The following is a 13801-nucleotide window of genomic DNA, read 5'->3' on the forward strand; positions in this document are numbered from 1 at the left end:
ATGGAAGCAGAAGAGAAGAGCAAGATAGCCATGGATGGTTTAGCATTTGCCCTCGAAGAACTGAAAGCAAAAACCAACCAGATTAATAGAAGACTCACTGCAACCCAATCTGAGCGTAAAAACACAAGAGTAGAAGCTGGAAGTTTCACTGAAACTTTTTCTCTAATAAAATCATAGAGAAAAAGTTTCAAGATGTAAAGCCCTATTCCTAGTTTCACATATATCCTATATGTTTGACTAAAATAAAATATCATCTTTCAGTTTAATTACTACTATTAATATGTAAAATATGTAATAGAGTTTTTTCTACTTAATAATTTTAACACTTATACAAAATTATAACATCAAATCTAAAAGAAAAACAAACACATGTAACATGTCTAAAATTTATATATATAAAAATACTTATAAGTCATCATTTATATATATGTTAGCATAGGCTCGTACTTGTTCACTTCTCTGCCCAATCACTTTGGGTAGAGTATTAGTATTCTTACATATAAAATAAGATTTATAATGAATAATCATTTAAAAAATATAAGTCTCTATAGATTTATTTAAGTGAGTATATATGATGTCATGTATATAACATTTTAAAATTATATATATGATATTTAATGATAAATGCTTCATCTTATAATTTTTTAACAAATATATGTAGTGCCGGAATCTTATACACATTGAATTATAACTAGCATACCAATATAAATAAAAATAATCTATATATGTTACCTTCACTTAGTTATATGATTTATAATATTTATGTTTCATAAATATGATAAATAATATGCTCATATTTTTAGCTTTTAAAGTTAAAATACTTGTTTTTTAAAGTATATTATTCATAATATTCTATGAAATGTTATTGAGTATGTATATGTATCATTATCTACTTTAAGCATATTTTGTAGCAAAAAGGTATAGTCCTTCGACACAATAAGCCAAAGTGTGCTAATAGACTTGAATATAAGATGTAATTAAAAGATTAGTGTTACTGTTACTTATGGACCTTATTTGAATTGATTGAAGTTTGAGATTGAACTAGGGAAGAGAAAAAAATTTCAAGTTAATGAAGGGTAATCATATTTCGGAATAAATTATGTGCACTAAAGAAGCCTATCATAAAATAAAATATTTTAATAGAGGCATAATCATATTTATACTCCATATACCCTAGAACAATCAAGATGTTTCGGATATGAAAGAACACTATTAGTGACTAAGAACAAAGAAAGATGTCATCCAATTTATTGAAAAGTGTCGTACCTATCAATAAATCAAAATAAAATATCAAAGGTCACCCGATATCTTAAATTCATTATAAATACCCCAATGAAAATGGAAAGAAACCAGTTTTAATTTTGTCGTAGGTTTGCCTGAGACTAGGGAGGGACATGATGAAATTTGAGTCTAGATAGATTAATTAAGACAGCTCATTTCTTACCAATTCATGCTAACTATTCTTATCATATGGAGACTCCATATTCACATTAGGATCTTGGAAGTCTTCATAAGAAACTAAAGATAAGATACCTTTTAACACTATTTTTCATCCTTAAACAAATGATTAATAAAAAAAATTATTTAGATATTAGAAAATATACTAAGAGCTTATGTTATGGAATTTAAGATATTATAGAGCAAATATTTATCTTTAATAGTGTTTGTCTATAATAACAATTACCAAGTAACCATTAGGACAGCACCATTTAAAATACTATACAATAGAAAGTGCATATCACTTATTCATTGGGATGAGATGAGTGAAAAAAATATTTGGAGCCAAATTTAATGAGAAAAACATCAGAAGTAATAAAAAAAAATTCACCAAAGGATGAAGGCAACACAAAACAAGCAAAAATATTATATTGATAATAGGATATTTTAAAAATATATGTGATATAATATTCTTAAAGGTGGCATCAATGAAAGAAATTATAAAATTTGGGAAGAAAGATAAGTTAAGTCCTCGATATATAGAACCATATGAAATTATTGATAAGGTTAATGATGTGATAATAAACTAGTCTTATGTCCTACGTTAGCAAGCGTGCATAATATATTCTATGTATAAATATTGGGAAAGTATATTTTAGTTCCTTCTCATATCCTAAATGAATAACTAATAGGATTGAATGAAAATTTTGATATATGAGGAATAGACTATACAAATTCTTGATATAAAGGAGAAAGAACTTCCTGTTAAGAAGACCAATTTAGTTAAAGTGCTATAGAAGAATCACATAATGGAGGAAGCAAGTTAAAAAAGAGAATGAGAGAAATATTCGGAGCTATTCAAGTAAGAAATTTTAAAGACAAATTTTTTATTATGAGAGAAGGATTGTAATGCTCAAGTTTCATACACATTGAATTGCAATTCACATGTCAATAGAAATAAAAATAATATGTATATACCATCATTTAGTTATATGATTTGTGATGTCTATACTTCATAAATTTGATAAATGGTATATTCATATTTTCAGCTTTTAAAGTTAAAAGAACATACTTTTCAAAATGTAGTATTTATAATTATCTATGAAATATTAGTTGAGCATACATAAGTATCATTATATACTTTAAGTATATTTTACAATAAGAATGTATGGTCCATGCAATAAGCCGAAGTATATTAGCAAACTTGAATATCAAGTTAAGATATGATCATATATATATATATATATATATATATTAGTGATTATGTTTGAATTTTAATCGGTCTTAACCAATGAGGTTAATGAAAGACTCGCAGAAACCCAATATGAGCTTAAAAAAACAAAAGCGTAAGCTGAAAACTTGAAGTCTTTATTAAAGATCAAGAGGAAAAGTTTCAAGCTGTAATACCCTACTAATCTAAGTTAGCCATGAAAGCAGAAGATAAGAACAAGATAGTAAGAATTGAGGGCGGAAACCAACCAGGTTAATGGAAGACTCACAATAACTCATTGGAAGCTTAGAAAAAGAAGCAGAAGTTGATAGCTTAAAGTCTTTACTAAAGATCACAGACGAAAATTTTCAAGCTGTAACACCCTACGCTTGGTTGAAGTTAGCTATTAGAGTAAAAGAGAATAGCAAGATAGCCATGGATGATTTAGCATTTGCCCTAAAAAAATTAAGAGCAGAAACCAACCAGCTTAATAGACGACTCACGACAACCCAATCTGAGCTTAGAAAAAAAAAGAACAGAAGCTGAAAGCTTCAAGTCTTTATTAAAGATCACAGAGGAAAAGTTTCAAGTTGTAACAACCTACTTCTAGTTTAAGTTAGCCATGGAAGCAGAAGAGAAGAGCAAGATAGCCATGAATGGTTTAGCATTTGCCCTCAAAGAACTGAAAGCAAAAACCAACCAGATTAATAGAAGACTCACTGCAACCCAATCTGAGCATAAAAACACAAGAGTAGAAGTTGGAAGTTTCACTGAAACTTTTTCTCTAATAAAATCATAGAGAAAAAGTTTCAAGATGTAAAGCCCTATTCCTAGTTTCACATATATCCTATATGTTTGACTAAAATAGAATATCATCTTTCAGTTTAATTACTACTATTAATATGTAAAATATGTAATAGAGTTTTTTCTACTTAATAATTTTAACACTTATACAAAATTACAACATCAAATCTAAAAGAAAAACAAACACATGTAACATGTCTAAAATTTATATATATAAAAATACTTATAAGTCATCATTTATATATATGTTAGCATAGGCTCGTACTTGTTCACTTCTCTGCCGAATCACTTTGGGTAGAGTATTAGTATTCTTACATATAAAATAAGATTTATAATGAATAATCATTTAAAAAATATAAGTCTCTATAGATTTATTTAAGTGAGTATATATGATGTCATGTATATAATATTTTAAAATTATATATATGATATTTAATGATAAATGCTTCATCTTATAATTTTTTAACAAATATATGTAGTGCCGGAATCTTATACACATTGAATTATAACTAGCATACCAATATAAATAAAAATAATCTATATATGTTACCTTCACTTAGTTATATGATTTATAATATTTATGTTTTATAAATATGATAAATAATATGCTCATATTTTTAGCTTTTAAAGTTAAAATACTTGTTTTTTAAAGTATATTATTCATAATATTCTATGAAATGTTATTGAGTATGTATATGTATCATTATCTACTTTAAGCATATTTTGTAGCAAAAAGGTATAGTCCTTCGACACAATAAGTCAAAGTGTGCTAATAGACTTAAATATAAGATGTAATTAAAAGATTAGTGTTACTGTTACTTATGGACCTTATTTAAATTGATTGAAGTTTGAGATTGAACTTAAATGATGAGTTTAGATAAAAATATCATTTTTGTCCAACCAAATTAGACTCAATTGAAGTTGCTATATCTTATAATTATATTATTAAAAAAGTATAAAATAAAGTCTAATGGTATTGAACCGTAGACCTAATGGTAACCTCTTAAACACATCTCCTTTATCTTGGCTTCATCCTTTTATCAATCTAATAACCCATGACCCTTTCTTTTTTTTTAATCATTCTCTTAGTTTTTCTCATGAAAGTTAAGAAACTCTATGTACAAGAAAGGTTGATGTAAGAAAAACTTAATTCTTTTCTTGCTAAACCTGTGATTTTGACTTTATAGATTATATACTAATATTTTTAGCTACTTTTGGGTAACCTAGACTTCAAATTATTATTTAATTATTGGATATGTTTTGTATGAATCTCTTATGGTTCTAAAACCTTTGGTATGACTTTAATATGAGATGGATTTGTAAAGTTATGAGTATCTTAATTTGAGGTAATTAAAGTCTCTTATTTTTTTAGAAAGAGTCCTATTCAGCCCTCTTAGATATATGATAAGCTTTATCCTTTTAATATATTTTAAAATATTTCATTAAAGATATGTGAGATTTGGAATTGAATTAATATCACCACTATGACTAAGATATGAGATTTATAAATTTAGATTATCCTAACATAGTTTCAACAAAACATAATATATGTGGATAGTTGAATTTAGAGGATAATTTAGTCTCCAAATGATTCTATTTTAAGCTAAAAATTAGTATGTACTTAGTTTTTATGTGTCTTATATTTTTTTATTAAATTTTATGATAATTCAAAATCATTTAATTAGCTAAAATAATGAAGTAAATTTCTTCGCAAATAGTTTGGACAATACTAACTAGTTTATTTGATTATAGAAAGAATTATTGAAAAATAGTCCATGGAATTTAAATAAATTTTTTTGTGTTGATTATAATATATTTTATTAGGGATTTTATCAAAAAAATTATGAATTATTATAAATCAATAATTCAAGATGTAGGATTTTTAATTAAGGCATCTCATATCCCTATACTCCTAATTTGATAGGTATACCACTCCATAACATACTCAGATCGTTAAAGAATATGATTTTTTACTAACATCTTTATTTTTTGAGTTAAATAAGATAAATACAGGTTTAATTCATTGTAAAATAATGATAATATAAATTATTATATTCATAATGTATTTTCAAAAGTATGTTTTGAATGATATGATTGTTATAAAGTAGGCATGAGCTAAATATGAATATACATATTTTGTAAGCATACAAATATATAAATTATGATAAAAATATTATATATATATATATATATATATATTATAAGTATAAAAATATATAAAATTATAATAAAAATATATTATATGCATGCATACACTATGGGAGTAAACGGATATATTACGATGTGTAATGCATGAGTTGTGATGTATGGTATGGAAGCGCATGTATGTGACGTATGGTATGGAAGCGCATGTATGTATTATGAATTACAGTGTGAGAGTATACGTATATATATTATAACATATAGTATGAGACTGTACGTATATATTATGATGATGTGTAATATGGGAATGCACATATATGTTGTAATATGGAGTATAGAAGTTTATAAATTTGTTATGTTTCCTATATATACATATAAGCATTTTGAATTATTTTGACGTAGAATTTTATTTTTTTCTTTTGCATATACTATGGTATAGGGTTATGCTTACTAGAAAAGTATTAGGATGAGGTATTTATCGTTAAAAGTCTTATGTCAATGATTTTAAAATAAACCTAAATAAAATTATAAAGGCTTATACTTATCGAGTGATTACTCGTCATAGACCCTATTTTACAGGTACAAATATTAGTATCCCACCTAAGTGATTGGATCGGGAAGTAAACATGTGCGAGCTTATACTATTACAGATATGAACGAGAACCTATGGGCATTTGTCTATGTGTAACTTTTGAATATATTATGTAAATATTTTTCCTTTTGGTTATAGGTTATAATCATGTACATATATCAAAATCATTGTATACAAGAGCACAATAAATTGATAAAATTTTACATCAAAATAGCTCAAAATGCTTATATGCACATGTAAAAATTATAACACATTTATGGATTTCTACATCACATATAATAACATATATATACATTCTCACGTCCAATGTCATCATTATACATGTACTTTCACATGGTACATCATAGCATATATTCATGTACTCTCATACTGTATGTCATAAAAAATATATACACTTCACATCTCACGTCATATGTATATAATATATTTTTTATCATAATTTATATATTTTTATGTTTATGTAATATATACATTAACATTGAGCTTATGCTTAGCTCGTGACAATCATACCATTCAAAATATGCTTTTCAAAATATATTATAAATATGATAATTTATATGACTATTATTTTATAGTGAATTAAACTTATACATATCTAATTTAACTTAAAAATGAATATACTAATAAAAGATCATGTTTCTAATGATCGAGTGTGTTAAGGAGTGATAATCCTATCAAATTGGGAGTATAACATCATGATATGCTTTAATTTAGAACCTACCTCTTGAATTGCTAATTTATAATAATTCATATAAATAATTTATAAAAAATTAATGAAATCTCTTATAAAACAGACTATATTCAACCTAAAAATTTATATAAATTTTACTATCAATTTTATAATCAAATATACTAGTTAGTATCAATTAAACCATAATATAATTCAATGAAGTAATTTTTCTTTATTATTCTCGCTAAGTTGTTGGAATCACAAAGAGCAGCCACGGAAGAGAATGCTAAAACAAGCCGTGAATGAAGCAAGCATTGTCAAAGAAAAAGAATCCTATAGATTGCCAGGAAAGAGACCGCTCAGCTAAAGGATCTGTTTTCTGATTAGGAAAATTACTTGCAGAGATTAAAGCAAGACCATGAAGGCCTCAAAGTCAGTGAAGCCGCGGCCACTGGCAGTGTGAGGGTGTTGAAGAGATTTCTTGCCGCAACATCAACACTGGACTCGAGCAAAGTTGAGAATGAATCGATCTCTGATAGTATTGTCAGTGAAGCCGGTAAAGTGGTAACAAAGTTTTCTTTGGAACGTTGGAGTGGACGAAGGCATTCAACAGGAGAACCAGGAAAGTTAAAGGGACCCTCAGCGCGCTGAGGGTCATCGCATATCTGCATCGCTTAGTAACATGTCTGAGATAAGGGCTGCTTCCTCCATCGTTGCAGGCGATGAGGAGACAGTTAAATTCTGATGGTTCTGATCACATAGATGATGCAGCTTGTTTAGGTGACTTTGAACCTGATCACATAGATGCTGCGGAAAGCACAAGCAAAAGAGAATTATTCGGAGATTTGGAGATACGCTGAGAGGAAAAAGCTTTCACAAGCAGAATTCATCATCTGCAGGTCTCCAATAATGTAAACTTATTATGTCCTAGTGGCATTGTCCCATAAAAGAAACAACAGCTCTGCCAGTACTCATGCTCTAGAAACTTACGTTTGTAATTGATACATCGAGCAGCAGAAATGAGCAGTTCTACAGTCGATGTGCAGCCCAAAACTATCTTCACCAAATTTTGATGCAGTTAGTGACACGGTCAAGAACAATTCACAACTATAGTTATTTGCATGATATGAGAGGAGATCCATACCAGTTCTTGGGATAAGTGGCAATCCGAAAGAACAAGTTCAAAGAGCAAATTGATTTCGACAACAAATACCACAGTATCAGCCATTCAGGAACAATTGTCGAAGCATGTACAGATCATTATATTAGGTGATAACAAATGAATCACTTTAGAAGATGAAAAATCAACTCTTCATGGATCACTAGTTATACAATACAAACAACTCTCGACCGTATGCAATGTTATAAGACAATAACAAGTGGGATGTTACACTGCCAAGAAGCTGACACATGCCAAACTATCTTACAACCTCTCTAAAGGTATCTAAAATGACCTGCAGCCTCATACATTTCCAGAAATTTTCTGGTTGATCCACTCAAATATGTAGTCCACATAGGAGTTTGTGATCCCGCGTATCAACACAAAATAATCAACAAATGGTTGGGTGCTGTCTACTATGGTTTTATCTACAGAAAATTATACATTATTCTTCTAGTTATCTGCTCAGGAGAGAATCCCTGATGGAATCTCGAAATTGGAAAAGGTTCGAGACACCTAATCTTTCTGCGAGGTGATGGATATAGATCTGTGTTACAGCAGACTCTGGAGAGAGGGACTCAGGAAGGTTAGGAAGGCATTCAGGTAGATGGCCAGCACTGTCCCCAGAAGAACAAAAGAGAGAAATCACAGCTCGGCAGAATACAAACCTGATCAGAAAATGAAAAGAGACCAAGATAAAATCTCCGCTAATAATCAAATCCAGAGGAGCAATAGCAATACAAAAAATTATAACAAATATCACTATTTCTATGCACAATAGCAATAGTATTCTATAATGATGCATTTTAATAAATCTCCTTGTCCATTTCTTTCAAGCCAGGATCATTACAGTTTTCTAAATTTTATGATGCAAGTGATCAACCGTGATATGGCTGAATCCTCACAAATTGTACTCTGTGCCATGCAACTACCAATCCCCTCCAGTTGTGCTTGTTTCAAACTTTAAAGCCATTGGTCAAATGACAAAAAGAATGTTGTCTTCTACAACTTTAGTGCTCCATATATTAAACGACCATATGAACAAAAGTACAGATAGAAGTTCTGCAACATACCCATCAAGAAAAATCATGCAGCAGCAAATTGATGACAGTAATATCTGATAGCGTTATGTTATCTAATAATGTTATGTCATTGTTAATTATAATTTCATGTCCTATCTTTCTACGTTGCCATCACAGCTCAGGAGTAGCTGGTTAACAATTTAACAAGAAGGAAGATTACATTATATCACATATAACTCCACTATACCAGACGTTTAAGTTTTACTCAAGTTAACAAGAATATTTTACATCACATTTAACAGCCCCACTAAATCAGAAAGACACATTTTGCTACCTCAATTATTGTTTTCTTTGGTGGCAAAAGATTGTTAATTATTCAAATGTTGCTAGTAAGAGGTTCTTTATATCATGTTCAATGAAAAAGCTGTTAAAAATTTGACAAAAATATATTAAAAACAATTACCTTAGAATCAGTCGTCGTAGAAATGGATCACTTAAGACTTGAGCCCAAACCTGATCAAGAGAATAAGATGTACAGAGTGCAACTTCCCATTCAGCTAAAGCAGAAGAAAGCAGGCTCTCAGCATTGCTGTATGCATCCTGAAAATACATATAAAGACATTAGACAAGCTTCAAATGATGTACATCAAAAAGTGTCAAGGCAACTTACGTCTTCCACATCAGTAGAAAGGCCTACTAACTGGTAAAAGGCCTGTAATGGGGCAGTTAGGAAATAAGTAAACTGGCTTCCACTAGATGTCAGACCAGTATCAGATACTGATAACAGTTTCTCATGTGAAAGAAGCAATGCAGATGTTTCTCCTCTTTCTGCACCATGTATAGTCTACAAATTTGATAACAAGCATAAACAAGAGATGAGCCAGGAATAACATGAATGAATGATGACCTACTAAATAATATATTCTTTACCAAATTAGTAGGACTAGGCTTGTGTCTAAAAAGATGAGTGACCCTATACACGAGACTCCCGCTAATGCAGGATTTTGAAATGGTCAATGTACATAGCCCTAAACTTGCAAGCAAGGATGCTGTTTTCGTGAATTGAACCTTGATACCCAGAAATCTGGATATTATGGCATTAAGGTTTTCTCTCACTTAAATTCTAAGGAATCACAAAGTAAAACAAAAAATCTTATTTCTGCTTGTGTTCATTATGATGCATTAATGATTAGAAAGTCCAGAACAAGTTATAACAAACCTGCCTTGAATGCTTGGCTATTTTCGCTGTCAATAATAAGGAAAAGTGGTTTTCTTGTAAATGGAACCAAATCTTCAGGATAGAGGTTTGAACCTGATATTAGAAAACACAGTTAAAAGCATACCCCGACACAAGAAAGAGGAACTTCTAATGCAAAGTTCCAATAATAGTGACTAAAATTTAATCTGATGTACAACAGAAAACACCTCCAGTTCCTTGAGAACCTAGGCATACATAACTCCTTAAATTTGTATTTGAATTTAGTGTATCATCAGCGGCAGGTTGAGACAGTGAGTTGTCCTTTTTCCGAGAAGCATGATTTGCTTTTGAGGAATTTGACGACTTTCCATGAAAATCTTTTTGAGAAGCAACACTACAGTCTGTCTTTCCTGCATATATTTCACTTGAGATAAGATGGAATGGTCTAAGCACATGACATATAGTTAATATAATACCAGCAGCACAAAGGAGACCTGAAGCTGATATATAGACTAGCAAAATGCTGTCTGAAGACAATTCTTCACATATTGTAGCAGTTACCTGCAAATAAATCATATAAGCCACCAAAAAATTGGTCAGAATATGGAAGTACAGCATGATGTACACATATACCTAGCAGATACACACCAAGGATGTTATTAACTTATTGTATTTTAAAACTCAACAAATTAGCGAGCTGACGATAACAGTCAGACTACTAATTTAACCCCCTCCATTCTTCTCCGTCTTCATATAGAATATCCATCCATGCATATAAATCATAATTGTGTTCTGATTTAATTGACACTCTAGTTGTTCAACTATTGTAAGACGTACAAGGATAACTGGCTTTCTTTAGAGAATTTAACTGGAAAGGTTCTTGTATCACTCATTGGGTACTAGAGGTACCAGTCCTTTGCAATTGTAAATGCACACAAAGTTTTAATAGAATGGTTGCACATGCAACAATATAAAATAGTTACTGATCTTTCCTAAATATCCTGCAAACAGAGCACCAGATCCAGACCTTAGTTTTAGAAATGAACTACATTGTTATTATTGAGTTCTAATCAGTATGCAAGATCCAGCAATGCTTTTTAGCTCTGGTTTCAGATCCACTAGTGATAGATTGAGTAGCAATCCCATTCATTGGCTTCTTTTTAAGGTCTAGATTCAATCCAATATCATTGTAACATGAATACCCATAAAATGAAACACCAAGCAATCTGAAGCGATTGTTTTAGGTCATACAAACAGTAATAACCAGAGATGATGACATTTGCAATAAAAATGGATGCATTAAAAATGGATGCATTAAAGATGGAATGGAAAAAACAATTAAAACTGGTAGCACCCTTAATACTCACTGCAAGCAAATGTGAGACGGAAGGGTGATAAATAACTGCTTTCCGTGGGTTTGGAGGCAAATCTGGATCCATCAGATCAGCAGCAAGATTTATGTCAATTAATCCAGATGTTCCACTCTGATCGCTAAAAGCACCATTTTCACACGATTCTTTTTTAGGAAGTTGATAGGAGGATCCACTGGGTTCCCATTCCAAACATTGTAGCATTCTGAAAGTGTCCAGAGTAAGTTCTGCAAGCTTAATCTGAAAGCATGGACAAGGAATTTTACACTTTGTAAGTATCAATGCTCTATAATTAGATCCAAAAATAGTTTGCACTTTCCTCTAATGTAAGATGTAAATATCAAATGATCCAAGTAGGTAAGTTATTGACGAGCGAACACTTGTTCACTCTGCTGAATCATAAACACCAACAAACCTCATTTCGGCAATAGCTTGTCAGCAAAGCGTCTTGCAGTCTCAACACTCTATTTGCATGAAATCTTGCAATATGCGGCACGGAAGATGGATGGGCATCAAACATGACATTGTACCTCAAAGGCCTGGAAATTTTTGAAGATGCATCAGCTTTCAGAAACCTGGATATTTCTTGTGCCACTTGCTTCCATTCTTTAAAGTTTGTCGCCTGGGAAGTAAAAAGGACACAAATATGAGAAAAACACATAAAAGGAAAGTGAATTATATCACTTAATAAACAAAAAGAATGACTCAAATCTCATTGATATAGCTAATATTATGTATATAGCTTAAATATTCAACAGAAGGTACATTTTTGGTACATAAAAAAATTTAAAATATTATAAATGCATAAATGACATATGTACAATTTCTCTTATTAAATAAACTTCAAAGAAAATAAAGCTGTCAAAAAATCTACCATTTGGAAGAAAGAGAACTTTAAAGGAGTTTGGCACCAGGAACATGTGACTTCTTTAAGAAAATGAGTTTGTCAAATTCATTGGCATCAAGTTTGTCGCCAGACCATTTCTCTAGCATGTAAAGCTTAAGCATGCACTGTAAGAATCATGGATGATTTATGCATAAACATTCAGCCGAGTCGACAACCAAATGGCCATGTGGTCGTCAGGTTGACCTATATCAAGGCTTTTGGTTTCAAATTTCAGAACAGAGAGGTAATGAAGGGAGTAGAATACTAGGCTGGAACTATTTCTCCCTGCCTCGAAATATGACGAACCACCTGACGAGAACGAAGATGCTTCAAGAATTAATTGAAAAATGCATGAAAAAGAACTTTTCCATCTCGAAAACAAAATCAAACACTATTTGGAAAAGCACCACGAAGAGGCAATTATCAGAGAGAGAGAGAGAGAGAGAGAGAGAGGAGACAGAGGCAACGAATTATGAGCTGATGTCTTGGATTAAATGAAAAATTCAGCGTAAGTAATTGGCTGTTTCTCTAGAAACAGTAAAGACTGTCTAAATGCTAAACCTTTTATTACTGGTCTATCAGAAAAAGGAAAAGAAGGTTTTTGTATATCTATAAACTACAAAATTGGAAGCAAAATTCAAAAGAGATACTATATAGAAAACAGAAGGAACATCACAAGAACCAATCTTTTAAATACCGGGAAGGCGGCCTTTGACTCCTCCACCAGAGCCCTAAACCGGTCGGCGAGCTGCCTGACCTCATCAGTCCGATTCAACAGCAACGCCACGATAAGGAACCGCACGTAGAACCTCAGCTCCTTGTACCTTAGCTTGAGATCGGGCGCCGAAGCCGCCCTCTCCGCCTCGAAGTACCCTCTGCTCACGATCGCCTCGTAGAAGACGTAGGCCTCTAGGAGGAAGCGGACCTCGCTGGTCCGCTGATACTGGCCGTAGTAGAGCTGCCCAATCCGGGAGGCGATGTCGCCGATCTCCCATCGACGGAGGCCACCGGCGAGCAACTCGCGACGGCGCTGCTGCTGGAACTGCCAGAGTCGGGTATAGGCCTTGAAGGCCTTGCGGCAGTGAAGGACGTGTAGGGGCCCGCGGGCCCAGGGAGGCAGGTCGCGGACGCGGGCGAACTTCCGGTCCGCGGCATGCACCAGCGACAGGAACTGGGCGAGGTCATCCGAAGCCACGGCGCCTCTGTCGGCCTCCTCAGCCATGGCGGTGGCTCGGTCGCGGCGAAGCAACAGTAGTAGAAGGAGAAGAAGGCGTTCTCGTGCAGTCTTTTTTAGAGGCGTTATAAAAGAGA

At 32.0% G+C, this 13801-nt stretch overlaps 1 protein-coding gene and 1 pseudogene across 2 annotated transcripts; one reads left to right on the forward strand and one right to left on the reverse strand.

Annotated features, from left to right (window-relative positions):
- On the forward strand, positions 1 to 7506 carry LOC135680141 (uncharacterized; annotated as a pseudogene).
- Positions 7507 to 8143: 637 nt separating this feature from the next.
- Positions 8144 to 13801, reverse strand: LOC135583406 (uncharacterized). Of its 2 annotated transcripts, none has more exons than XM_065191818.1 (9): positions 13188 to 13801; positions 12020 to 12226; positions 11602 to 11844; positions 10729 to 10795; positions 10462 to 10644; positions 10260 to 10348; positions 9707 to 9748; positions 9500 to 9636; positions 8144 to 8682 (listed from the first exon to the last, which is right to left on the reverse strand). In XM_065191818.1, exons 1-9 carry the CDS (start codon positions 13710 to 13712, stop codon positions 8472 to 8474), a joined length of 1704 nt encoding a protein of 567 aa, XP_065047890.1. In that variant the 5' UTR covers positions 13713 to 13801; the 3' UTR covers positions 8144 to 8471. The 2 variants fall into 2 exon arrangements, with proteins under 2 accessions (XP_065047890.1, XP_065047889.1); XM_065191817.1 differs by having other exon boundaries at positions 9707 to 9880.

This window comes from Musa acuminata, chromosome BXJ1-7, assembly GCF_036884655.1.
Source record: "Musa acuminata AAA Group cultivar baxijiao chromosome BXJ1-7, Cavendish_Baxijiao_AAA, whole genome shotgun sequence".
In the NCBI taxonomy this organism is placed as follows: Eukaryota; Viridiplantae; Streptophyta; class Magnoliopsida; order Zingiberales; family Musaceae; genus Musa; species Musa acuminata.

Coding starts and splice junctions, on each gene's coding strand:
- LOC135583406 (XM_065191817.1), bottom strand. CDS start 13,712: ATGGCTGAGGAGGCCGACAGAGGCGCCGTGGCTTCGGATGACCTCGCC. Junction 10,349..10,461: donor AGGTTCTCAAGGAACTGGAG/GTGTTTTCTGTT, acceptor TTCTAATATCAG/GTTCAAACCTCTATCCTGAA. Junction 8,683..9,499: donor CTACGACGACTGATTCTAAG/GTAATTGTTTTT, acceptor TTTTCTGATCAG/GTTTGTATTCTGCCGAGCTG.